We start from the raw sequence: 27,010 nt of genomic DNA on the forward strand, positions 1-27,010 counted from the left end.
CCAAGATAGTCAAATTAGATTTAAAAAATAAACATGTCTAGAAGCTTGTGTAACTTATTCTACTTGTCCTTTAGATTGAAGTGAAAAACTGCAGCCCTGTGTATCTGGGAGTGAAACTGACTGAACTCAGTGAGGCAATACTTAGGTGGAAGCATGCATAGATTGGGCTGTATGTATTCCCCACTCCATTTTCTTAAAGGCTAGAGTAGCAAGCAATTTGTTTAATTTTAAAATTTGTGTGTGCTAAAAACATACATAATGACTTGCTTAATTTTATGTGGCTTACTTCCTTGCTGTACTTAAATTCATGTAGGCAAAGAGGTTCAACCTTCTTGAATAATATGGTTTACCCCAGGACAGATGGTTCTACCTCCATTCCACAGTCCATAAGGTGAGAACGACCTTCAAGCACCATAGTTAATTCAGTCCAGACTGTTTTGGTTCCTGTGCTGTAGCAGAAAATAAAATAAATAAAATAATAGCAGGAAAGGGAGTGTTAAATTTCAACCCAGGCCTAAGTATCTGGATGTTGAATAATGGCTCAAGCCACTTTCAACGTTATTAAAAAAAAGTGTGATCTTGGTGTGTCAAGTGGCAGGCAAGTGGTCTAAGCAGAATAAAGAAATCAAACCATTGGCTACCATACAGCAAATGCAGGGAACAATCTCACACTAGTTAGTTATACTAAAGTTCCATTGAAAGTGATTAAAATATTGAAGGGTAGTTAGATGATTGACTGTATACAATTTTGTTGCTTTTGATATATTTAATCACTTGATGTCAAACTGTAATTTCATTTTTCTGCACTGGGAGATGAAAGCTCTTCTAATGTTACGTGAAAAATACGCCTGACATGTCAGCAGGAGAGCCGTATTCCAGGACCTAGATGAACATCTGTGTAGCATCTCTAAGATAACTGGAGGGTGCTTCTGGATTGAAACCTGGATGAATTATCTCTTCCTACAGGGAAAACACATCCTAGTGGAAGAGGTTGCAACCATCAGGAACCTTTTGCAACACTTTGAAAGAATAAGTACCACTTATGACAGGCCAGGAAAAAGATGAGTCTTCCTTAGACAGCTCTCTTTATTAGAAGCCCAGACCTGCCATCTGCCCAATGAGGTTCTGGACCATAAAGCACCTACAGTTCCCTTCTTTCCCTCCCTCCTGCATGGAGTGCATTTTTTAATTTTTTTTGGTGCCTTGCTCTTATATTTTAAGATGATATGTAGCTTCAGCCCAAAGAAGCTGCGAACATTAACCATGTCCGTCTACCCTGAGATAGCAAGAGACAAGACTAGGCTGCTGGCAGCAAGTGAAACCCCAGCCCATAACAGTTGAGAGCAGAAAAACACAAGACACTTCCCACCCCACTGTGGAAGGCTTAATTCAGCCATAATGAAGACCGGGTCACACCACTGATACATCATCTTTCTGCATTTGCAGACAACAACATGTGACACACAACAAACAGAAGGCTCAAACTCACTGCCCCTCCCTGAGCACACACACACACACACGTGCACACACACACCCCATGAGATCTGCCCTACTTGTGGTCATTTCAGATCCTCAGTCAGTTGTACCTCACCTCCAGCAGCTGAGTTATCTGTTCTAAAGTTGACTGAGATTCAAAGCAATATGACACATATTTATCTTTCCCTGACTTAAAAAAAAAAGCTAACACACACAATCTGCCTCAGGCACCTGCAAGTTGAAACAGAAGAGGTAGGGGGGGCATGCTGATCCCTTTACAATCTGTCTCTTGGTTGTTTTTCTGCTCAGAGTCACAGGGCCTCCCCTTCAAAATGGGGAAAGTTCCAGAGTTAACGCTTTCATTTCTCTACCCACTCACATTCACAGAAAGACACATCGACATACCTTGTTTGGCCCTAAATCAGAATGAAATCCAGAAGGACTTGCGTCCTCCACTGAAAAACTAGCTATCAGTCTGGATCATCAGAATAGGTTTGAACTATTTGCAGGCATGCTCCACTATTCAGCCCCTTATACAGTACAGATTTCAGATTAAGGTGGTGCTGCTGCATAGAAAATATAGAAACCCCACCTTCTGTTAATATGTGGCTTTTTAAAAAGCGGCACAATTGTAACCTAGGTAAATACATTTGTTAAATTTATAATTAAAATATTTCTTTATTCATAAGGGCTACCCAACATGGATTGGGATGCTGATTTCCGTGAACTAGTTTGGGTGTGTTCCATTGAGGCCAAACAAAAGACATGGGGACTTAAAAACTTCTGCCATAAAAATTAGAACGAACTCTAGCTGAAGAACCATTCACCTTATCATTTAGAGCCCAAATGTGGAAGAGTGTTCTATGGGCCCAGTACATCAAGAAACAAGTTTAAAAACTGCTGTGGATTATTTTCCCCACTTGCAATGGCCGAGTACCTATATCAGCCTTCCCCAGCCTGCTGCCTTCTATATATCTTGGGAGTACAAATCTTATCAGCTGCAGCCAGCACACAGTTGCACTTGTGTTGCAGACTAAAACATCTGGAGGGTAGCTAGCTGGAAAAGGGTGACCTAAATTATGGCTCAGGTCCCTGGGCCAAACAAGACGGCCACAGTGTTTGCTAGAAGGCCACAGGGGTGCAGCCTTTTGTCCCCATGCTTGCAGAATAGACCACTCAGAAATCTAGTTGCTGACCACAGCCCTAAGTTAAAAATGTAGATATTTCTTCTTCTCATAACTGACCAGGTAGGCCAGCTGGACTAATTCCGCAGCCCGTGAAGGAAGTGAACTGGAATTTGGAAATATGGGTAGGTGGCCTTCTGTCCAACCGTGAACAGGAAGACAGGGTAAGAAGATAGCAGCAACTGACTTAGGTTAGCGGCAGCTGCAGTCATCTCTATCAAGAAATGGAGAAAGACCTTTTCCCATTTTATGCTGAACTAAGCTCTGGAAAGTACCCACTCGGCCTAATAGGTATAGCTACGAAAGCAGTAGGTGGGGTTCAACAGGCAAACAGACATTGCAAGGTGATCCCCAAATCCCTCCCCCCGGAGAGAAAGGGGAAGCTGAAGCATGTTGCAAGTCAGCCATAGACCCAGATTTGGTGAGAAGAACCAGAAGTGGAAATCTGGATTCTAGACCTTCCTTCCACCCAATCTAGTTTCAAGGCCGCTAATTACCCCTCCGGAGGAGTGGGGGGGGGGGAGCTGGTTCAGTGCTTCAAGTTATTTCAGAGCAAATGAATGTATACAGAGCATCTTCCATAATAGACTAGCTGTATCCCACCCCATTCCTTTCCTCAAGGTCCTCACCAACACTCAGTGCAGCAGACCTCAATACCCAGGTGTCTAACCAGCCCTTAAAAAAAAAAAAAAAGTATTGCATGGTGTCTGAAAGATACCTGGATAAAAAGTCTATTTAAATAACTCGTCTCTATAAAGCAGAGAGGCTGTACTCAGAACAAGTGTATTCCATTGAATTCCTATTCGCCCAGTGCATACGTCACCCTCAAAACAGGTGAAAAAGATGTCCAAAACAATGGTGTTCTTCCTTGACCACCACCAAAGCTAAGGAAGTCTAGCTTTGATGCAGAAAAGCCTGCAGCCAGCAAGGATTGATGCAAGAGGCTTCGAGTACGGATAACCTTTGCTAGCGCCATCAATAGCTTCTCACAAGTTACAAAGCTACAGGTCAGCAATTTAGAATTCTTCTTAACCCAAGAATGTTTACAAGGCCATCCACCCTGGATGGCAATTTGGAAGAACAGCTGAACACCACAATCTAGAAGCACCTCAACCAATGGAAATCCATTGCCGTAGACCCCAAGGTTTCCAGATCCTATATATGTTTATCCACAGATACTCAAAGCAATGGAAAACCATAACCCCAAGAACGAAAAAATAACACCACCCTGTTCTAAGTGAGTTGTATAAAAAAGAAAAGAAAAAACGTCCTTCCTTGTCTGCCAGCCCTTGTCAAAGACTTTGATTGACGGGAACTTGTGGCCTACCCCACGTCTTAAATCTGTGGGGTTCTTCGATGGGAAGGGTAGGACCCGGACATGATGCAGTCATTCATTCCATGGGGCAGGCGTGGCTGCCAATCCACTGCAGATCAGCCACTACTCCCCAGTGGAGATAAAGGATGCTGACCACCACCAGCACGTGCATTATTTGATGGCTGTTGAACCAGTAGTCAAAGCGGCCCGGCTTCCAGCGCTCAGGCACCCGCGAGATGTTGATGACGCCCCCGAGAAAGGCCAAGCCGTCCATTATGAGGTATGAGCGCAGAGAGGAGGGGTGGCCGGTGCCCAGTCCCACCCATCGCAGGTAGAAGAAGAAGAAGCGGAAGAGGGCTTGCCAGGCAAAAGCCCGCAGGCGCCGGACACTGGAGCTGGCAGTCACTGCGCAGAAAATGCCGTAGCTCGACAAGCCCGTGTAGGCCAGCAGGGCAGCCGTGCGGGGAATCGGGGTGCAGGCCAGCGTGCAATAGATGATGGGGAGAGCACCTGCAGGGAAGAGAGAGGAACACAGTCTGCCCATCAGGAAGTTAAGGACAGGGTGGGGTGAGGGGGAAGCTGGTAATTATAATTGTCATTTGTGTGGCCAGCCTCCACCACTGGTAGGATGGTCATGCTGCTGCCCCCACACTCTCAGGCAGACCCCTAGGACCCCTCAGTTCTGAATCTAACCGAACTCTACGTCCTCTCCCTTGCCAGATTTCTACCACTCCCAAATGAACTTTGGCTGCTCACGGCACATTATTATTATCATCATCATCATTATTAATTGAATTTACATGCCCGATTCAGTTTGGCTCCCACATCCCACACACTAGCCCACTCCTGCCTTCCAGGAAGTGCTCTCCCTCCTCTGCCACTCCCCTTTTGCTGTGTGTCTTGTCTTTTTAGTTTGTAAGCCTGGATTCCGCTTCCCCCTCCCCCCCCCCAACTTCTTAAACATTATTTATTGATGCGAGCCACTGTGAGACACAAGAATTTTTATGGCTATTTTGGGGTAAGTAAGGCTTCCCAAGTTCTACCCCTGGTATCTACAGTTAAAAGGGTCATGTAGGCTCTGGGATGGGCCTCTACCCGAGACCTGCTGCCATTCAGCCTGGGCAGGACTGGGCTAAACTGGACCAATCATCGGATCTGGTACCTAAGCTTCCTAAACATCATCCGCCATAGAGAACATTTTTGGCTCTTATCAGGATCTGCCTAGCTGGCAGAACAGGTACATAGCCCACACAGGATTTCGCCCAACCCTCCCACCCACCAGGTGACAGGTTATGGTTTGGGGAAAAGAGCCTCATGGGCAAAGATTGGCCCAAGATTGACCCAAGGGGGGTCGCCATCGAATTTTGTCTCGTTCTAGGATCCGCCCTCTGTGATACCTGTCAGTACCTATGTGCCGTTGTCCCCATCAAAAGTAGGCCTCTCCTTTCCAGCTTCTCACATCTCCTCTGTGCCAGAGTTCAGTTGCTACCTGCATCCCAGTAAACCAGGGAGGAGACCACTATTAACTTACCCAAGGTGTTGACCATGCATACCCCACACATATCAAGGGTGAGCAAGGTATGGTAGACAGCAGGGCCTCCCTCGTGGTTCATGAAGAGGTGGTAGAGCACACTGCCGAGCTGTGGGAAGACGCAAGCCAGGTAGTGCGCTATTCCTAGCCATGAGACGGAGAGTCGGGTCCACGGAATGGTCAAGGGCAACACAAAGAGACACCCCAGCAGAGGGATACCTGAAAGAGAGAAGAAGAGAGCTGGCCTAGTATCCCATCTCCAATCAGGGACAGCCCTGGGACTCCACCATCTTCATAACTCTTCCCACAGAGTGCCCCACTCTAAAAGTTAGCACCAGGTGTATCTTCTCCAGTTTTCAGGCCCTTGGCGTCTCTCTCCCCCTCCCAACCCACATCCTCTGCTCCTGCTATCCCATTTGTTATGTCAGAACACAGTTGGAAGAAAAATCGTGGAGCATCAAAGCGGCATCGGGAAAGCCACCATTAAAGCATTTTTGGACAGGGGCAGCCTGCTCGTCTTAAGCAATGAACACCCTTTGACACGGTTTATCCATGCTCCTCTTGCAAAGCGACGGCTCCGTTGAGGAATCTTTGATAAGACCCTGAAGGCCACCTGTTCTAGTACTCTACCAGGTACAGAAGCATGGATTGAGCACACACTCTCTCACTCTGTGTGTAAACATTAAAGCAACAGCCCTTTCCCACTCCCCCTGAAATTTTGTTTCTGACAGTGAAAAAAGTTTGAAGCGAATGGTGTGCGCTTGCAATTTCCCCAGGCATCACCTGTTCAATGTGTACTATGGAAACTTTTGCAGCATTGAAAAACATTTTAATGAGCTAAATCTTCCTCAATAATTACAACCGGGGGGGGGGGGGAGCAGGCCAACACCATGTTCCTCCCAATGGGGCACGGACTGGATTTCTTTTCTCTCCACCGCCAAAATGCAGCAGCCTGGTAGATTCTTGACCTGTGGATCCAGCCTGCCCTACCCTCACTCTTCCTTATCCCCGCTGAGCCTCAACTCTCCCCTCTCTCACCCTCCATTTCCCCCAGAGGCCACAGCTTTACACAAACAGATTAGGTCTCCCTGAACCCAATTACTGTGCTAATTGAGGCTGCCCGAAGCCAGATCTCAATTAGGAACATGATAAACATTCATTAAGAGGCCAGAAATACTCCTTTAGAAAGAGGCAGGGGAGAAACAGAAGAGAATCTCCCAGGGAGACTGAGTCAGCCCCCGGCCCCAAGGGGCCTGTCACCTAGCCCACAGCTAGCGAGAGAAGAGTTGCTGCTACCAACTTTTTTTCTTCCCTCCTAGCAGGTCAGTGCCCTTTGTTACCCCATTACCGCAATCTCACTTGCCAGGAAAAGCTGCACCTCTTCTCAGTTTCTGCCTGAAAAACAGTTCGCTTCAGTGGGGAATCGGGATACACACACTGAAGCAGAGGGGGGAGTCTTAGGCTGAATATACGCCATACATTTTGAACAAATGACTTCCCCCAGAGAATCCTGGGAAGTGTAGTTTACCCCTCACAGATCCACAATTCTCAGCACCCTCCTTTCCCAGGATTCTTTGGGTTAGATTCCCAAGTGGTCACTCCCCCGCCATGTGAGATTATCTGCTTCTCCAACACATACAAGGGACAGAGAAATGCAACAGGTGCCTCTTATTTGCACAGTGAAGCTCCAGGATACAAAACACATGCAACCCTACTCTTTTATGCAATTGGCGAACATGCAAGCTTGGGCCAGGGCAAGGGAACCTTTGTGTTCCCCCTGCCCAGGTGTTGCTGTTGTACTTCAACTCCCACCATGGGCATAGCCAAGAGGGGGACAGGGAGGGGCAGCTGCTCCCCCTCAAATCAATAAAAAGGGATTCTTTCCCCCGCCCTACAAAAGCCCTGGTTACACCCATGACTCCCATCACCCCCAGCCAATTTGACCAATGACCAGGGATGATGGGAGGCAGAGTTCCAAAGGTATCAAAGACCATGAGTTCCCAAGCCTTAGAATCCCTTTTGCCAGCCTGCTGCTGGACAGAGAATCTGAGTTTTTCAGGCAGTCACATGAGTAGTAGTGAGGCGGAAGTGGGACATAATGAAGCCGCCTTATCTAGTCTAGTATTGCCTGTTCTCACTGATAGCAGGTCTCCAAGTTCTCAAGCACAGCCCTTTTGCAGACTTTACCCTTTCCTTTTAAATAAATAATAATTATTTCAAAAAATTCCAGTGGAGATGCCACAGATGGTATCAGGAGCAGGTGCCAGGTAAGCCATAAATCACACGGCATCAGTAAAGTTAATTCTTTATTCAAAAAACAAGGTTGACACGTTAGGCCAGGCCTAGTGACAAGAGCAACTCTTCCTAGTAGATCTTGCCCCTATGAGGCAGTTCCCACAGTTCCCTAAGTCTCCTATACTCCCAGGTCTTTCCGAAGCAATCTGAGACTCAGTTGTGTGCCTGCCTTTGCTCCACCCTATTCATACCTCTTCTGGTTCTGGGAGACCAGGGGGAAGGGAGCTTGCCACAGCAGGAGGGGGAGACCCCCTGGCTTCTTCACCAGCCTGACTCACCTCTGCCTCTTAGCCCCTTCCTGTCCAGCCTCTGCTTCTGTTTCTGATTCTGGACTGCACTCTACCACTGCCTCTTCCTACTCACTAAACCCTGTTACTGCTTCAGCTTCTGACACCTCCTCCTCCCAGCCTGCTCTCGCTTCTCCCTCTGACCACTCATCGTCATCCCACCACCAATCCCCTGGCTCTGAACCTTCTTCCCCTGGGGGTTCCCCAGCTGGGGCCTCCCACCACTCCTCTGCACTCATGACATCTGGGGCCTAGGCTCCTGGCTAGGGGGCGCTATGCCGCTACATGGTTCTCTCCTACTCCTGCCACAACTACCCTGGAGAGTATGTGACTGGGCCCAAGGTCACCCAGCAAATTTCGTGGCTGGGGAGGGCAGGGAGCATTTGAAGTCAGGTCTCCCCAGTCCGAGTCAGATTTTCTTGAATGGTATACTAACAGCAGCTGTTTCCCCAAACTTTGGCAAGAGGGTGGACCATGGCAACACAATGAGTAAACCCATTGGCTCCCCATGTTGTTGGTAGTGCAGTGGTTAGGGTGATTGACTAGCACCCAGGAGCCCAGGGTTCAAATCCCCACTCAGCCATGAAGCTCCCTGGGTGACCTTGCATCAGTGCTTCTCAGCTTAACTACCTCGCAGGGTTGTTGTGAAGATAAAAACAGAGGGTGGGGAAGAACCATATGTGCTACCTTGAGAAAGTGGGTTATAAATGTTCTAAATAAAATTGGCAAACGGGTTAGGCAGCTGGGGGCAAGCTTATAACCTCAAAAACATAGGAAGCTTCCTTATACAGAGTCAGGCCATTAGCCTGTCTAAGTCAGTATTACCTACCCTGACTGGCAGTGCCTCTCTAGGCTCTGGGCAGAGGTTGCTCCCATCCTTACCTGGAGATGTGGGGATTGCATTGCACGTGGCTGTGATCTAGCCAAAGTCAAGATGAGCTAGGATGACTTTCATCTCTCGCACAGCAGAGACTATGACGATTTAATCTAAGCTTTTGGGCTACCGAGCAGGGAGCAATGGCCGCCACAGGGCATAAGCCAAGCACACCTGCCCCCCACCTCCCCAAAGCCAGCGTTTTGGTAAATAGCCAGGCTGTTTTCTACCCCCACCCCCGACGGCTCCCAGCATCCCCACCTGACGGGACGACGGTCCCAAGGACGACAGGGAGGGCCGTGTCAGCAAATAACTTGGAAGCCTGCATTTTGCTGACGGCGGGGATTGTGGTACCCACGCGCCAGCTGCACAACCGCAAAATGCCTCCAAAATGCAGCCAGGCCATTTAAAGAAGCCACGCAGCAACTTGGCACCCGGGGGCTGGGAAGTTACATTTTAACTCACAGCGCCACCTGAAGAGGCTGTTCTGCTGCACACCTCCCAAGAGGCAAGGTGGCAGAGGAGAACCACTCTCTCCAAGCCCCGAGGAAGGGAACAGCCTCAGGCCTGCTCCAAAATCCACACATGGGAACAAAATGGGAAACACAACCCTCTGTTTGCCAATCGGATGTTTTCTACACAAAAAAGGGGGGGCGGCAAACAGAGGTATGAAAAGGAGTAGGGGAATAACTGTCAAGGTCAGGTGGCTCTCACAAACTACACTACCAAACGGGTTTGGGTACAGAATTCAGCAAGCTAAGAACTCCCAGCTGCTGGGTTTTTTTTAATAGTTTCTAACCTGAGGCTCCAATACTTTGGCCACCTCATGAGAAGAGAAGACTCCCTGGAAAAGACCCTGATGCTGGGAAAGATGGAGGGCACACAGAGAAGGGGATGACAGAGGACGAGATGGTTGGACAGTGTTCTCGAAGCTACCAGCATGAGTTTAATCAAACTGCGGGAGGCAGTGGAAGACAGGAGTGCCTGGCGTGCTCTGGTCCATGGGGTCACGAAGAGTCAGACACGACTAAACGACTAAACAACAACAAACCCTCAAGACTAAAAGTGTAATGCAGTGACTACTGAAGCTCCTGAAAGGTTTCCTGATCGACCACAAAGCACAGATAGAAATCATGGATAAGCCTTCTCTATCACCTATGCCTACCTCATAAGGTTGTGATCTTTTATTCTGATTCTGTTTATTTATTGTGCGGATTTGTTATTTTATTTCTATCGTAAATGTTATTGTTGTTAGCAGTCTTGGACGTTTTAATGGAAGGGTTAGCGTATAAATCTAATGAACAGCAATAAGAAAAAAATGAATGCTCCCATCTATTCTGCCCCCGAATTCCTTCCAGCGGGACGACAGGGAAGGAAATGTGATAAGTACATACCGACCTGAGGGTCTACATAGAAATGATAGCAAGATCTCAGAAGCCAGAGTTTGGAGAAGGGGAGCAGGACTTGTCTGCCTCCTCATGACTGGCTGGAGAAAAAGGGTTTGCAGAATTCACACAGATCCACTTCACACCGTTTGCAGAATTCAGCCATCCTCGGCACAACATTTTGTGTTGTGTTTTTCCCCCCAGCGCACACGTACACAAAATCCTGACAACCGTCCCCTGCAGAGTTATCAAGGCTCGGCCATTGAACTCTGCCACTGAAGTGGTAGGAGCCTTGCAGCGAGATCTGGCAAACTTCCCAGAGGATATCTTGCTTCAGGGCAGATGCTTGTATTGGTTGCCCAAAGCAGACTCCAGGCCACACTTCAAAAAATAAAGATAGGGACACGGTGGAGGGGAGAGGGCAGCGTTGCTGTTTTCCCACATGAATAAAGCAAGTTACACCTGAAATAGTTTTACTCTTTGTCCTTGTCTCCAGGCCCTAGCACCAGCAACGGGGACGTCCAAGTTTATTCTCATTTTCCCACCCCTGCACACCCAGCTCTGCCTTTCCTGTTCTCAGTTTCTGCAATCGCTGCTACAGACCTGTCACAGAAGCACAATCCCGGCCTTGCTCTCCTCCCCAGGGACATGTTAGGGATCGGATAACAGACCCGGAAGCGTCAGGACTGTGTAACATTAAACAGTCATGATTTCACGGTCTGAGCCAAAGACTCAGGGCAGGGGAATATACACCGTGAAGCGCTGACGTTGTGCGATTCTGGCTCTACACACACAAACCCATTCTCAGAGCCAGGGATGTTCCCTTCTCACTCTCTCTCCTTTTATTACATTTCACTGTCATTTCCAGAGGCTTAATCAAGGGTAACCTCATTTTTCAGAGCGCTGAACCAATCCGCCTGTTACACCTATTATTCATACAGCCCAATCAATGCAGCTCCCCCCCCCATTTTTTTACAAGAGTCCCAGACCCAGATAGATGCTAATCCAGTCCTTAATAGAGGGGTGGGCAAGAGGAGGAGGAAAGGGACAGAGATCAGGAGGAAGGATTTGTGTGTACTGTATGCAGAAATGCAGGTGCACATGAGGCTCTCACGCTTGTGTGTTAAACCTCAAAGGCCCACCTACTGCCAGAGTTCAGTCTGGGCTCTGCTTGCCACCTCTGAGGTCAGCTGCTCAAGTGTAAGCCACTTATCCCAGGAACTGCTATTTCAGCATCTGGGACAGGATACGTCCTGGCACTTGTATGGGGTGGGAGGATGCATGACGTTGGACCCCCTGGCAGGATGGAAGGGGCGGGGAAGAGAAAAAAACACTGAGCCTATAATTGGATCATCATTAACTACCTGGAAGGAGCTAAATAAATACAGTTCCTGAAGACGGATAGAAAGTGGGAGGCTCAAGGCTGTCTCTGTAGGAAAAGACAGGGGCACATGGCATCAGGAAGCGGCACTATCGCCTCTTAGCGCCAGGGTTGGTCCTTGGCCATAGCAGTAAAGAGTTGAAGGGTGAGGATGTGTACCCCCCCCACGGCCAGAAGGTGCAAACAAGGTGTATTTCTTCCTCATGCATGATTTCCACAAAATGCAGCAAAGTCCACTCATTTACCAGCAGTTGGTTTTTTAAAAATGGATTTGCGCCAACAAATCCATAGCAGATTTGCCCATCAATGGTGTTTAAACCCAACCAGCAGGCCCTGCAACAAAATGTTGCAGCGTGCAGTGCTCTTGTTCACTGAACCAGCCTTGCCCTCTGTGAAGCTGCATTTTATTCCCTCTTCCTTCCCACCCATTTTTCCATTTGCTCTCCCACACGACGGTCAGTCAGCATTCTCTGGCCAGTGAGAATGCTCAGTCCTCACTGGGCTATTGGGGGGGGGGATCTTCCCTCACTTTTCTCTCATGAAGGCTTTATTTGCGGGGGGGGGGGTATTTCTGTAAACCTTGGGGTATCCTTGAACTTTTCAGTCCCTCCCTCTTATATGTATGTGGCGCCATTTTGGCTATATAAGCACTCACTTCTGAACACAAGAAATAGAGGGAATTGGTTAAAAAAAAATTGAACCTCCATGTTTAGGAGGAGTATACCACCCATTAACAGATACTGGGGCCAAACAACAAAGGATGTCCATCTCCGTGACCTACTTTGAGATCTTTCTAGTAACATCTGGCTTGGCCACTGTTGCACAGGTAAGCTGGATAAGGTGAATTTTGGCTTGAGCCAGAAAGACAGTTGCGAGGTGCTTCTGTAGGTGTCTTCACTTTCGGAGATTAGGCAGGTGATATGCAACACACACAACCAACCACATTTGCCTGGCACTGTCATCTTTCAGACAAGAAACCAGGCTCAATCAGCCCTGTTTTTCATGAGCCTTCAAACAGCAATTAATATTCTCCTAGCCACCGTCTACCTCTTTATTTGTTTTTAGACTATAAAATTTAATTTGTCAGGTTGCTTATTCAATTTGTTTTACTGCCGACACTTGATACCATTTAAATTGTAAGTTATCTCGAGGATGCAAACAACAGAAAGTGGGGGACGAAAATCCTTCTCTTAAAAAAAATGAAATCAATCTGCCTTGTGTGGTCCTGGCTGAAACGGCAGCCTCAGTTCCCCCCATCTGTGAAAGGGAAGGGAAAGCTTCGCTCAACTCACTAAGTGACACACGACGAAGAAGAAAACCAGGATCACTTTATAAAAAGGATTAGTAGCCAGAGCAGTATGCTGCAATGGTATTGAATCTCTCACGCTATTTGAATGACATCCTGCGAGCCAAAAGGGGTGTGTGTTAAGCCCAGTCTTACTTTCGGCCAAATGCAGGGGGTAGCATTTAGGGGTGGGCGAAATTCTGCCCAGTGTCCTCATCCTACCTCTTGGCTGCACAATGTCACTGAGGTCAAGAGAATCCGGAACAGCTCACATTACCCACACAGCTGCCTCCCTCCCAGAAGAGTGTGGGTACTGCCCGCCACATCCTCTCAGCAATACAAAAACCTCCCAGATTCCCAGCCCGCTGCAACACCACCTTTCCTGCTGGATCCACTACGATATCTCCAGGGCCCTTTGCGGTCCCCTCACTCTCTGCACAGCATCTATGCCCACCAGCCAGTAGAGCTAACCTTAAATCCCACTCATCCATTTATCAAAACGCCTACCTGTATATCTGCACCACCACTACCCGCCCCAGACAGACTGCTGTTCCTATCCAGGTCTCTGTTTTCCATGCACCTGTCAAGAGCCAGCAAGGTGTAGGTAGAGTCATAGAATTGTAGCTCTGCGAGGGAGACCCCGAGGGTTATCTAGTCCAACCCCCTGCAATGCAGGAAGCTCAACACATGGTCTCCCCCATCCCGTTTGAAAACATACCAGTCCCTGCTTAAGCTTTGCAAATGTGCTAGCAGGTAGGTAGTTATCAGGTGCTGAAGTAGGATGGGGAAGATCCGGGTTCAAATCCCGACTCAGCCAGGAAGGTTATTGTGGGCAAAGAGAAGGCCATGTAAGGCATCCTGAGGACTGTATATGCATACACACACGGCTTGGTTTTGTGAGAGGCAATATTTACTGGTACAGAGTACCAGAGCCTGTTTTTCCCTGCCAGTAGCAGACAGCACTCTCCTCAGAGGCCGGATCTGTCGCTTGAGGTGACTGCCTCGCCTCATGGACAGGCAGACCACGCCAAGAGAAGCCAAGATTCCTGGACTTTATCCCTCACCATTCTCTTCTTCTCACCTGTGGACCATATTCTAATACCCTTTGTTCTTCAAAGTAGGAGGGCGTTGAATATATAGATATATTTTTTAAAAAAGCTATTTCCAGGGCAGCTGAAATGCAGGCCCTTCTAATCCCCTGGGAACTGTGACTCCATAGCTGCTCCCTGCCCCCAGGTCTTAAATGTTGGGCCAGGAGAGCAGAACAAGACTCAATCTCTCCGTTGCCTGGATTAGCCAGGATCAACGGCTGCTTAGCCCCCAGAGGGCTGGAAAGGTAATTCCCAGCAGGGCTCCTGGGTTCCGTGAGGGGAGAAAATGAGCAAGAATTAACCAGAGAAAGATGCTCTCTCTCCAGGGCCCGTGCAAGATTTTGGGCTGCCTGAGGCAAAGGACACAATGGGGCATCCCTCCCACCATAGACAGAAGCCGATATGAGCAGCAGTCACCTCTTGCTTCAACACTGGGGACGGGATAACACCCTCTACTGCACCTGAGAGCACCAGGCTTTTTTAGGGGTGAATGACAGAAGAAGAAGAAGAAGAAGAAGAAGAAGAAGAAGAAGAAGAAGAAGAAGTAGTAGAGGAGTTTGGATTTGATATCCCGCCTTTCACTCCCCTTAAGGAGTCTCAAAGCGGCTAACATTCTCCTTTCCCTTCCTCCCCCACAACAAACACTCTGTGAGCTGAGTGGGGCTGAGAGACTTCAGAGAAGTGTGACTAGCCCAAGGTCACCCAGCAGCTGCATGTGGAGGAGCGGAGACGCGAACCCAGTTCACCAGATTACGAGTCCACCGCTCTTAACCACTACACCACACTGGCTCTCGGGCCATGTAGAATACGCAGCTCTGTTTTCCGAAAGAAGGAGGCCACATCTGCGCCAGAAATTTAAAGCACCAACATGCCACAGTTTATTAAGGGTGCCAAGAGTTGTTGGAGACCCCCGATTCCCCTCACAATGCTCCCAGTTCCCAGAGTGGTTTGACAGTCCATCCTTCTTCCTGAGGAACTCTGGGAATTGTAGCTCTGTGAAAGGAGTAGGGATATCCTAACAGCTCTCAGGGTGTTTCAAGTGGAATGATAGTGCTTTAAAAGTCTGGGGCAGATGTGGTGTGAATGGCCAGGGGGCTTGGGAGAATCAGCCACCACAGCCCCATAAGTATATGGGCTATAGGCTATAGGCACGCTCTGACTAATAACTGGGTGGGCCCTGAGCCTCTCACAGACATATGAGACTGGCTTACACCATCAGGCTACAGGTTTATCTAGATTCCAGAACAATATGGTTTTACTCTTAACAGGCAGTGGCTTTCCAAAAACTTGATTTCTTTCATAGAACCCTAGAGCTGGAAGAGACCACAAGGGTCATCTAGCCCAAACCTCCGCAATGCAGAAATCATTTGCCCAAAGTGGGATTCAAACACATGCCTTTGAAATTAAGAGTCTCATGCTCTACTGACTGAGCTATACTTCAGCTATCCTTTCACAAGGCATTGAACCTGGGATATTTTGAACAGAAGGAAAGACTCTGCCCTCAAGCTGTGGACCCAACAACTCAATAGAAACTGAACTGTACCTCCATATGCAGGTACAGTATACCCCTCTTCAAAAAACCCAGATCAATCATGGCTGCCATCATTTTCATGCATTGTTTTTGAGTCTCCCCAAGGCTATTGATAACACAGTGTTGGACGAGTTCAACCTTTGGCCTCATCTAGTGAAGAAGTACTTATGTTCCTACTCCTGCCTGATTTGTTCCCTGCGATTTATTGGAAGCCGGCCATGGGCACGGATGCTGCCAAGCAGTTCCCAGGTGCCGGTACATGCCGCTCCCTGGAGATTCCCCACCCTGACGATGCTGCCAGACCAACAGCATGGTATCCGCGAGGCAATTCCCCTGGGAAGCTGGCATAAGCAAGTTTACACATATACAAAAGTTCCACTTGCCTCAGCGGAACAGAAACAAAACAACTTTCATGGCCCTGTTGGCTTCTTCTAAGAAAACGCCTACAACCGCCGTCGTTTTGGGCAAAATAGACCTGGCTCATATGCACACAACGCACGGAAATCCCTTCTAAAACCAGGGCAGCTTCCCCAAACTATTTCCCATAATTCCTTGAGGAGAAGGATGGGAAACAGTGGACAAGATCCTCAAAAGACCACCTGCCCACCATTTGGTCCCATTCAGAGAAACAGCCATGGGAGAGGGTTGGATATGTACAAGTATGCCCAGCTTAAAATAGACCTGGCCTCATACAAAAACAGGCCCCGCACATCCCAGAATCCTTTGCAGCATGCAAGGATTTCATGGCAGGGATAGAGGGATTGCCTTGAGAGAGAAAACAATTTGAATTTGAAACCTAATTCTCTTAGCCAGGGACCTACTCTCTTCTAACACCAAGGAAGGAAGCCACAAATTCAGTCTTTCTTTAGGATATTGATCCATTAAACTCCCACACCCCATCAGGTGTGTCAAATCTCAAAATGACGTGGCTCAGGCTACTTTATTCTAACCTTTGAAGCCTGTTAGCTATATGTCAAAGCTGGCAAACAGCTTTATTGGTCCCCTAGAAGTGCCCTTCAACGCTTCAGCACACCCATAATTGCTCCATGTTGCTCTTTGCCCTCATTTGACACCGGCAGTTGGAGAACAATTTCCTTCCTCAAGTCAGGCTCTTGCCACAACATGTGTGTAGGAGCAAATACTTAAAAAGTCAGATATTTGAGCAGGAAATCACCTGGGGGGGGGGCTGTGTGTGTATTGTACCACAATTCTGCAGGAATGCAGGGGGGAATGTGCAGAATGCAACATGAGGACTATTCTGAGAATCTCAGCCTTCACAAAAAAAGAAAAGGGGTGGGGAGGAAAGAGGAGCAATCCAGCCCATATGGTTGCAAATAAACACTGGAGAGCATGTGGGCAAAACAGTGCTTACAGATCTTCACCAGAAGACACAACACACACACACACACACACACACACACACTAAGGGGTAAGCAGTGAGGTGGTGAAATTTGCTGATAGTACTGTTCAGGGTCATTAAAACAAAAAGAGAGATTGGGAAGCGTTCCAAAAGAACCTCTCCAAACTGAGTGAACAAGCAGTCAAAAGGCAAATGCAACTGAATGTAAACAAGTGCAAAGTGATGCATGTTGGGGCAAAAAATATTAATTTCACATATTTGCTTATGGGACCTGAACTTGGGGTGACTGACCAGGAACGTGACCTTGGGATCATAGTGGATAGCTTGCTGAAGACGGTGATCCAGTGTGCGGCAGCAGTGAGAAAAGCAAATTTCATGCTAAGGATCGTTAGGAAAGGAATTGGGGGGAAAACTGCTGATACCCTAATGCTGTGATAGAAGTCTATGGTGTGACTGTATCTGGAATACTGTGCAGAGGTCTGGCCACCTCAGCTCAAAAAGGATATTGCAAAGTTGGGAAAGTTTCAGGAAATGGCAAGTGAAACGTTCAAAGGGATGGAGCAACATTCCTGTGCAGCAAAGGTTGCAGCATTGGGGACTTTTTAGTTTAGAGAAAAAGTGAGGAAGAGGTGACATGTGTACAATTATGCATGGAATGGACAAAGTGGATGGAGAGAAGTTTTTCTCCCTCTCATATAACACTAGATCTCGTGGAAATCAAATGAAGCTGAATGCTGAAAGATTCAGGACAGACCAAAGAAAGTACAGTGGTACTTCAGGTTACAGACGCTTCAGGTTACAGACTCCGCTAACCCAGAAATAGTGCTTCAGGTTAAGAATTTTGCTTCAGGATGAGAACAGAAATCGTGCTCTGGCGGCACGGCAGCAGCAGGAGGCCCCATTAGTTAAAGTGGTGCTTCAGGTTAAGAACAGTTTCAGGTTAAGAACAGACCTCCGGAACGAATTAAGTACTTAACCCGAGGTACTACTGTACTTCCTGCAGCGCATAGTTAAAACTATGGAAGGCCGTGACGGGCCCCAACTTGGAGGACTTTAAAAGAGGATTGGACCACTTCATGGACAACAAAGCTATCAATAGAACCTGCCACAATGGCCATGTTCTACCTCCATTGTTGGAGGCAGTGAATACTTCTGAATACCATTTGCACAAGACGGGAGAGTGCTGTTATTCTCATGTCTTGTTTGCAAGCTTCCCTGGGACACTTGGTTGGCCACTGTGAGAATCGGATGCTGAACTAATGGGCCATTGGCAGGCTCTTCTCATGTTCCCAATAATGGACTACAGGTGAATCAAGGCAGCTTTGGGTGTCCCTGAAGAAATGTGAACACTCAGAAAGCACTGCCCTAGACAAGGAAGAGGAACAAGGAAAAGGAAGCTTTGGCCCTTCAGAGCTCACAGGACTACACCTCCTCATTCCTGAACCCTGGCATGTTGGCTGGGCCTGATAGGAGCTGGAGGAGTTGGACTCTCTGCTTCTTTGTTAGATATTCAATAAGGGAAGAAATGTGTTCAGGTGGTACACATCAACAGCCACCAAAGCCAAGCAAACGCCTGTCCTCCGCTGCACTTCTCAGGGAATCCATTTCAAGAATATCCAGCCTGTTAACTGACCCCACCCTACTCCACCCAGTGAGCTGGGACAGGCTGAAGCCATTCCCCAAAAGATGCTTTCGTTTGGGCTTGCTGCTGCCCGCTCCCTCCCTCATCCATGGTGAGTAAGAGCGCACAGCTTGCACAATATGCTGAGCCTATGCTTGTGACACATGAAAGGGGTCCTGTGGGCAGGAGAGCTCGTAAAAGGGCAGTTTGCCCTTACAGGGGAGACCGGATTATTTCATGAGCTCACGAGAACAGTGAGGAGGAGGAAATCCTGCAACCTCAACTCTGCGGCTTGCTCAATTGCCCAACTGGTCCTGCTCTCCGCTCTCATTACCCAGGCAAATTCATTTCCCTGGCCGTGTGAGCATTTTCCTTCCTTATTCCCCTAATACAGGGCAGTGGGAGAGCAGAGTGATTCGTTTCTTAAGAGGTGCTGGGAAACTGTACCCTAGTTACTCATCATTGACATGGGGGGAATGGCTGCAGCAGCTCAGTGCCGGGGGGGGGGGGACACTCTGCATGTGGTCAAAAGCTACTTGCTCTTATTTCATATTCATATCCCACCTTTCATTCACAAAAGACGACGTACATGAGATTTCCAGGAAGCCACCATCCACTCAGGCACTATTCATTCAGTGCTCTGAATGCTCGAAGACTGTAGCTGAGGGGGCTGGAATAGATGCCTACAGATCATACCTGGGGTGGTGTGTTGTTAGGAGGAGGTCAGGGGTCCAGGCCCCAGGTCTTTTTGTACCAGACCCAAGATCTTCTAGCCCTTCCCTTCTTTCTTACTTTCTGTAAACTTAAAGTACTTATTTTAAAAATGATTACAAGGCACATTTCCTCTAGAAGCCATGCTCAATTTGCATAGAATCATAGAATTGCAGAGTTGGGTGGGACCTTGAGGATCATCAAGTCAAATTCCTTGCAATGCAGGAATTTTTCACCTAACACCCACGACCCTGAGATTAAGAGTCTCATAAATAGCATGCAAATTTCTGTCACAGGGCTGTTGCTCCAAGCCCTTTAAGGTTCTAGCAACACACCTGGCCTGGGACATGACATGATTATTACTTTCCCAAGTTCTACAGGTGGCATAAAAACAGGTTCTGGGTGAGAAAATGTGCAATAAGGAGGCCTAAGGGGTAGGAAAGCATTGCAGAACCACCTACATACTTGCACAATAGGTTTACGCATTACTTTCAGTGAGCAGGATATAATCCTGCCTGCATGGTTTTTGTTATATCTCTACAAGTTAAAGGGTTAGAAGCCTTTTTCCCCAAAATGAAATATTTTAAATAAAGTACATACATGCTGTTTAGGAATGGGGAGCAGAATATTTCAAAAGTTTCAAGGGCTGTTGTGGTTACAGCTCTGGACTGAACTCTGACAGCAGTTATCTTCTTCATACTTTTATCACAGCCTTTCCCAACCTGGTGCCCTCTAGATGTTATGGAGCACAATGTCCACTCTGCTTGGGGCCAATATGAGCAAAACATATGCATGGCAACAGATTAGAGGAAGGCTGATTTATGACATCCCTTCCAATAGGAAAGCTAAGGAAGGGCAGTCACTAAGAAGCCTAGAGATGCTGGCTATTGAACCACAGGCCTTTTGCCTGCAATCTGAGCAACGAGGAAGTGTTCTGAATGCTATATATTCATGCTTACTGTTTCTCTTTCACCTGGCTAAAGCAGGTTGGCTCAGTTTAAGAACTTAAGAAGAGTCCTGCTGCATCAGGCCGATGGCTCATCTATCCTGCTCCCCCAGTGTCCAACCAGATGCCTATAGGAAACTGGAAACAGAAACTGAGCACAACAGCGCTCTCCCCCCTTTTGTCATTCTCAGCAACTGATACTGCCTTTGATAGCAAAAGAGCACAGCCCTCATGGCTATGTAGCCCAGGATAGCCTGATCCTCCATGAATTAGTCTAATCCTCTTTTGAAGCCATCCAAGTTGGTGGCCATCACTACAATTTGTCACCACCACCCCAAGCCAAACAGCCCACCAGCCAGATGGTGTGGTTTGCCAGGTGTTGAGCCACATCCTCATTTTTTGTATTCCCAGGTGGGCAGCAAGAACAGAAGGTGTAACCAGTGGGTCCCAAGGTGTCCAGGCCTTACATGCAAGCTACTTTTTCAGATACAGAATTTATCTTGTCCTGATCTGTTGTTGTTGTTTTACCTCTTTTTATGTTACACTCCTATTTTCCTAGGCAGCCTCCCATCCAGGCACTGACTAGACTCAGGTCCGCCTAGGTTCAGCAGGTTTGCAGCAGTAGCAGACTTCAAACCATCCCCTAAGTACTGAAGGTGCAACCAAATTGTTCATGTTGCTATGTTGCAAGGAGGAATGGGCACATGAAACAATGAGGTGAGAGCTAGTCACTTTTGTGGATGTGATTTGCACAACTGTACTCTTGCAATAAGAAACCTCCAAAATAGAAGCTCTCCCCATACAGAAAGGTTTATGGCTGTGTGAATATGAGCCTATAATTTCTGCCCAAACACCCCAGAATGGAGCTTTTCAGCTCAGCCTCCTCTAGCATAGCCACAGGTGCTTGTGTCCAGAACAATCCCCATTGAAACCAATGACAAAAGTACATTGTGTGTTTTGCCCAAACTCAGCTTTGCAATGAATGGGAAGCGGGCGGAGAGTTCTAAAACATTCCACCCCCCATTGCCGTAAGTCAGACAACAACAACAAAACAAAGCTGAATGAGTGAAGGGGTGACAGGGAGTCATAGCTGGCTCCTTGATGCTCCAACCTAACATGCCTCATAACAACAAGGCGCTTGAAAACCCTCTTTGATTATCGCCAACCTTTGGGTCCATCTAACCCAGACTCTTCCTGCTCCACCACATGAGATGATCCTTTCAAGGCATCCAAGACTGAACTTGGCTTTTCGGCATGCAAAACATGCCCTCCGCAGCTAAGCCTCTCTTTCGCAGGAAGTCAGCTGCTCTCCCACAAACCCACACAGGATAATACAAAGTTAAGGCTGCCATAGAAACCCTACCAGGAAACAGGGCACACAGCTAATAAGCGAAGTGAAACTCCCGTGGCCAATGTTAGCTCAGCAACTTTGCTCCGACTCCGGCAAACAGTCACCTAAGCCCAGAAAAATAAACTTGTAATTATTCACCATTTGAAGGGGTGGCTCGTTGGAAACGGACAAGGAAAGCAGAATGAATGAGCACTGACATCCGAGGGGGCACGAAAGCCGGGGTTGGGGGAGGAGAGGGAGAAAAAATATGCAGAGCGTGGGGACAGGCATCTAAATTGCCCACGGAGAGCTAGCTAGGTTGCAGTGGGGCTGTCGCGTGCGTGACACTGAGGTTGTCCATGGACCCTCCGGCGGCCAGGATGCTGCCAGTCTGTCTGGGGATCAGGGCGCAATGGAACTGGAGTACAGAGATTGGCGGCTGGGGGGGAGGGAAGAGGCATGAAAAGGGACGCGCGGCTCTCAAACTCCGTCGGATGGGGGAGAGCCAGGCCCTGCGAAAAGGGTCCACGCCAACGCTGTGGGACCGGGCAAGAAAAACGGAAGCAGCAGCAGCAGCAGCCGAGGGATGCCGAAATGCACCAGGAACAGACCAAAGCAAGGGTACAAGAGCTCTGGGCAGCCGGGCGGAGGTAGAGGTACCTCTGGATGCCCGCTGCACGCCTAGGGCTAGAGGGCTGGCATCCGGTGCAATCGCAGGGAGGGCCCTGCAGGAGAGCAAGCACGGAGATCGGAGGGCATCGGAGCCCGGCGGGAGAAAGCGCGGCCGACGGCGGCGGGGTGGTGGAGAGGCCGGTGCTAGACACGGGCTGCGGGGAGCAAGGCAGGGAAGGCTGCGGGGACTCACCATGGGTGTAGATGTTGCCCAATTCGTTGTGCAGGTAGAAGAGGCTGCGGAGGCAGCCGGACCCGGTGCTGATCGGCCGGTAGCCCGTCAGCACGAAGCGGTTGAACTGCAGGTGAGGGGGGGAGCTGGCCCAGTCCAGGAGCCGGGGCCCCCCCAGGAAGGCCATGGCCGGGCTCCCCCCCCGGGGTCAGCTGCTGGCCGGGCTCTGCATCCTCTTCCTCCTCTTCTTCCTCCTTCCTCCTGCTGCTGCCGTTGCTGATGCTGCCGCTGCAACGAGCAGCTCCTCCTTGGGCTTCCCCCTCGCTTCGCTCCCCTCCTCGGGCTGAGCTCACAATCCGGCCCCGCCCACCGCCCTCATTAACATAATACATGCGGGTACCACTGCTCCCCTCCTCCTCCCCTGCCGCCTTTTCTCACGCCGGGCCGGTCCCCCTATCTGCAAGGCTTCCGCGCAAGCCCCGCCCACGACCCCGCCGCTCATTTGCATAATCTCTGCACCGCAGTCGCTCTGACTCGCACATGGCTGCCCGGATCAGGGTTCTGCACTCTGCATAAAAATGACAATATATGCAAGCCACGCCCTTCCTCTCCGGGGCCTACCAACCGCCCGAGCTTGACTAAGAACTGTCGTTCCGTTATTAGCATAACGGACGCCCCGCCCTCCCTGCGGTGGGTGTTAATAGGGCGTCCCGAGTCCTTGAAATTCGATTATTTGCATAACCCATTGAGACACTCCCCCAGCAGCTTGTCAGCGATGTCCGTGATTGGACGCGCGGAAGATAGGCCCAATTGTAAACCCCAAAGCAGACAAAAGACGCCCCCGAAAGGCAGGAGGGTGTATAGGTTTGACGCGGTTATGAAATTAATTCCTAAATCCTAAAAAGTCACGCCCCTAAACTGCGTGGTGGCCCGTCACATAATAGGACACCTTTGGTTTTTTGGTTTTTTTAAGTAATCCCCAAAGCGCTATTGCAATAACGTTGTTTGTGCAAGGAGATCTCATATTATTATAAGTATTTGCATGTGTTTCATAATGCAGTGATTTCCTACGCATTTATAGTGCCTTGTGAGTTTTCGGCTTTCAGAGACATAACGTGATCCAGTCATCCTTGCAACAACCTTGTATGGATGTCCAGCGTTATCCCCATATTACAGAAGCGGGACTGAGGCTGAGAGAGCGGTTTGCCTATAACCGCGAGGGGGGCGTCTCGCAGGAGTGAGGTTTGATTGAGAGACTGCCAGGTTCATAGTTCAGTCTGCGGGCTGGCAGCCACTAAGCTACACAGCAGTTTTATTAATAGAAATATAACTCACGCGGGTGATTCTCCTCTTTATTAAAGCAATAAGTAACTGGGAGGAAAGGCTGGCGGAGGGGTGGGAACGCTGTAACAATATTTGCACAACGTAGGATACAGCTTTCCTTTTACCTCTTGATTAGTAATAATTTGGGTACGTTATTGTCATGTTCATCTCAGACTACTTGCACATTCCAGATTAATGCATTAAACTCATCCTGCCCAGGCAGAACATAAGGAAAGCTAGTGGAACAGACATGAATTACAATAATTTATTAATTACTCTCTCAGGATTGCCTCATTAATCTAACTGCGTTTGGAGTCTCCCTTTCTCAGGTGCTACTGGCAGTTGGAGGGTAACAAAGTTTCCCACTCCAACATGGAAGACAATTAACATTATACAATACAGTGGTACCTCGGGTTACATACACTTCAGGTTACATACGCTTCAGGTTACAGACTCCGCTAACACAGAAATAGTGTTTCAGGTTAAGAACTTTGCTTCAGGATGAGAACAGAAACCGTGCTCCGGTGGTGCAGCGGCAACAGGAGGCCCCATTAGCTAAAGTGGTGCTTCAGGTTAAGAACAGTTTCAGGATAAGTACGGACCTCCGGAATGAATTAAGTACTTAACCCGAGGTACCACTGTACGGAAAAGTATGAGGGGAAGGGGGTTGCAGCACAACCCTATGCATGATTAATCAAAACTTCTTTTATTTTTACATTTGTATCCTACCTTTCCTCCAAGCAGGCACTTCTCTCCATTTTATCTTCACAACAACCCTGTGACGTAGGTTAGGCTGAGAGACAGTTCCTTCCAAGGCAGTGTGTATAAGATTGCAGCTGTAATTCCTTTTGTTTTGTTTTGAAATGCAAAACTCAACTTAATACATTTGAATGTGTATTTAATTAAATATGTAAACTCACAACCTTGGCCCACATCTAAATCTGACTTCCCTCAAATTTGCATACAAATTAAACATGAATCTTCCACTCACTGCATTTCTATTTGGAATTATGATTTAATATGAATGGGAATAATTCATATTAAATGAGTTTGGGTGCTCAATGTGATTGGATGTTCATTATATTTACGGCTGTTTTCCTTTTTTTGGCCAGGTATGGCATGTTGAAAATCCAAAACAACTGTTGGATTGCAGTCAAGATTTTGAACTCATACCTGATTTGGGCCTGTTCATTAAAACTTCTGAACAAACATGAGGGAAAACACATTTTTTATGTATGTCATGTTGTGAACATTTCTAAAATAAGGTACTGTTCCTCTGATGTCTCAATCTAGAAATTACACCAGTGTTCTTTGAAACCTTTACTCGTGAAAGCAGGAAGTCTGTGTGGTCGGTGACGGCTAGTCAGACCCAGCACCGACACCCAATACCTTTGGGTCGTTGCTGGTGTTGCACTCATGCCTCATGTAGGGTGGCTGGGCCTTCAAGCTGTCATTAAAAATACAGTGGTACCTCGAGTTACATACGCTTCAGGTTACATACGCTTCAGGTTACATACGCTTCAGGTTACAGACTCCACTAACCCAGAAATAGTGCTTCAGGTTAAGAACTTTGCTTCAGGAAGAGAACAGAAATCGTGCTCCGGAGGTGCAGCGGCAACAGGGGGCCCCATTAGCTAAAGTGGTGCTTCAGGTTAAGAACAGTTTCAGGTTAAGAACGGACCTCCAGAACAAATTAAGTACCGGTACTTAACCTGAGGTACCACTGTATCCCAAAATGCAAAGTATTTTGGGAGTTACTGTGGAAAATTCACACATGCTCAGAGCACCCTCTTTGTATTGTTTCACATATGGGCCCAAGAGCTAAAAACAAAACATAAAAGTTGTTGCCCCAGAATTTAGTTTATTGCTGGCAAAAGAAATATGTGAGGGGATTTGGAGGGGGCAGGTTGGAGGAGGAGGGTTCACTGCAGGGCGGTGGGAGTGGAAACTTTTGGGCTCCACAGACCTGATTCTTACCAGGATTGGCTTTGCAAGTAAAACCACCTAACTAGCAATCGTCTAGCATCACCATGAGGCAGCGGTCAGCAAGGCGCTGCTGCTAAAATGGAGAAAACAAACATCATTTTATCAGGGGCTTCAGTAAAGGGGTTTGCATTGAATTCTGTCAAGATGAGCAGGATTTAACGCCCCCTCTCAACAGCTGGTGAGCTGGAGTGTCAAATCCTGCCACAATGGCTGCACACACAGCCAAAACAGAATTGAACCCTGCCCATCAGCTGGCATCACCCACCTATTGGAGTGGTGTTAGGTGGTTGATAGGGTATGTGTGGTTTTGGAGGGAGGGAATGGCTTGATGGGCCAAGGTTGGCTGATGGGTCGGAGGTGCCCCATCCTTGCTTCAAGGAATGGAAAATTTAAATGGTAGCTCCCCAACTGACCCAAACTTCTCCAGGGCTGATCAAAACTTTGGGAGATAATTAACATTGTGTCTAGGGCAGGTCAGTGGTAAGCTTTGTCAGGGCCCAAGATCTACAGCAGCTGCTCAAGGATAATAGAATCATATACAGTCATACCTTGGATCCCGAACGCCTTGGTACTCGGACATTTTGGCTCCTGAGCGCCACAAACCCGGAAGTGAGGGTTCCAGTTTGCGAACGTTCTTTGGAACCTGAACATCTGACGGGGCTTCCACGGCTTCCGATGGGCTGCAGGAGCTTCCTGCAGCCAATCAGAAGCCGTGCTTTGGTTTCCAAACGTTTTGGAAGTCAAACAGACTTCCGGAATGGATTCCATTTGACTTCCAAGGTACAACTGTAATTGTAGAGATGGAAGGCACCCTGAGGGTCATCTAATCCAATCCCCTGCAATGTTGGAATCTTTTGCCCACCATGGGGGCTGGAACCCACAATGCTGAGATTAAGAGTCTCGTGTTCTGACTGAGCTATCCCAGTTTTTGACACTAGGAGGCCTGCAGGCAGAAACACAGCCAGCAGCCTCCTTTGGAGCCTTTAATAAATTATTGCTTTTTCACGGCAAGATAGGGATCATCTCATGTTCTGTGTCTTGTCACAAATTTGGGAATCGTTGCTGTTACCGAAGGAAATCTGATCAAAACCTCTACGTACGTGTGTTAGAATTATTCCCTGCTCTTGTGCCCTCAACAGCCATCCCTGTATATCCAATCCAGGAACAGTAAGAAACATTCAGACTTTCAGTTCCCTGCTTCCAGCCCCAGCCCAACATTGCTGTTCAGCGCAGTGAAGAACAGAGAAGCATTGC

At 48.1% G+C, this 27,010-nt stretch overlaps 1 protein-coding gene across 1 annotated transcript; it reads right to left on the reverse strand.

Annotated features, from left to right (window-relative positions):
* Positions 1 to 1,068: 1,068 nt before the first annotated feature.
* Positions 1,069 to 22,808, reverse strand: PAQR4 (progestin and adipoQ receptor family member 4). Its single transcript, XM_080977983.1, has 3 exons — positions 22,469 to 22,808; positions 5,507 to 5,725; positions 1,069 to 4,485 (listed from the first exon to the last, which is right to left on the reverse strand). Exons 1-3 carry the CDS (start codon positions 22,632 to 22,634, stop codon positions 4,052 to 4,054), a joined length of 819 nt encoding a protein of 272 aa, XP_080834109.1. The 5' UTR covers positions 22,635 to 22,808; the 3' UTR covers positions 1,069 to 4,051.
* Between the last annotated feature and the right edge of the window lie 4,202 nt (positions 22,809 to 27,010).

The sequence above is a fragment of the Podarcis pityusensis genome (assembly GCF_964106645.2).
Source record: "Podarcis pityusensis genome assembly, chromosome: 13".
NCBI classification, from domain to species: Eukaryota; Metazoa; Chordata; class Lepidosauria; order Squamata; family Lacertidae; genus Podarcis; species Podarcis pityusensis.

What these genes read in the sequence shown, in the direction of transcription:
- PAQR4 (XM_080977983.1), bottom strand. Translation starts at nt 22,634, where the DNA reads ATGGCCTTCCTGGGGGGGCCCCGGCTCCTGGACTGGGCCAGCTCCCCC. An exon ending in GGGCAACATCTACACCCATG is followed by an intron (nt 5,726 to 22,468) that starts GTGAGTCCCCGC and finishes TCTCTCTTTCAG; the next exon opens with GTATCCCTCTGCTGGGGTGT. An exon ending in ATGCATGGTCAACACCTTGG is followed by an intron (nt 4,486 to 5,506) that starts GTAAGTTAATAG and finishes TCTTCCCTGCAG; the next exon opens with GTGCTCTCCCCATCATCTAT.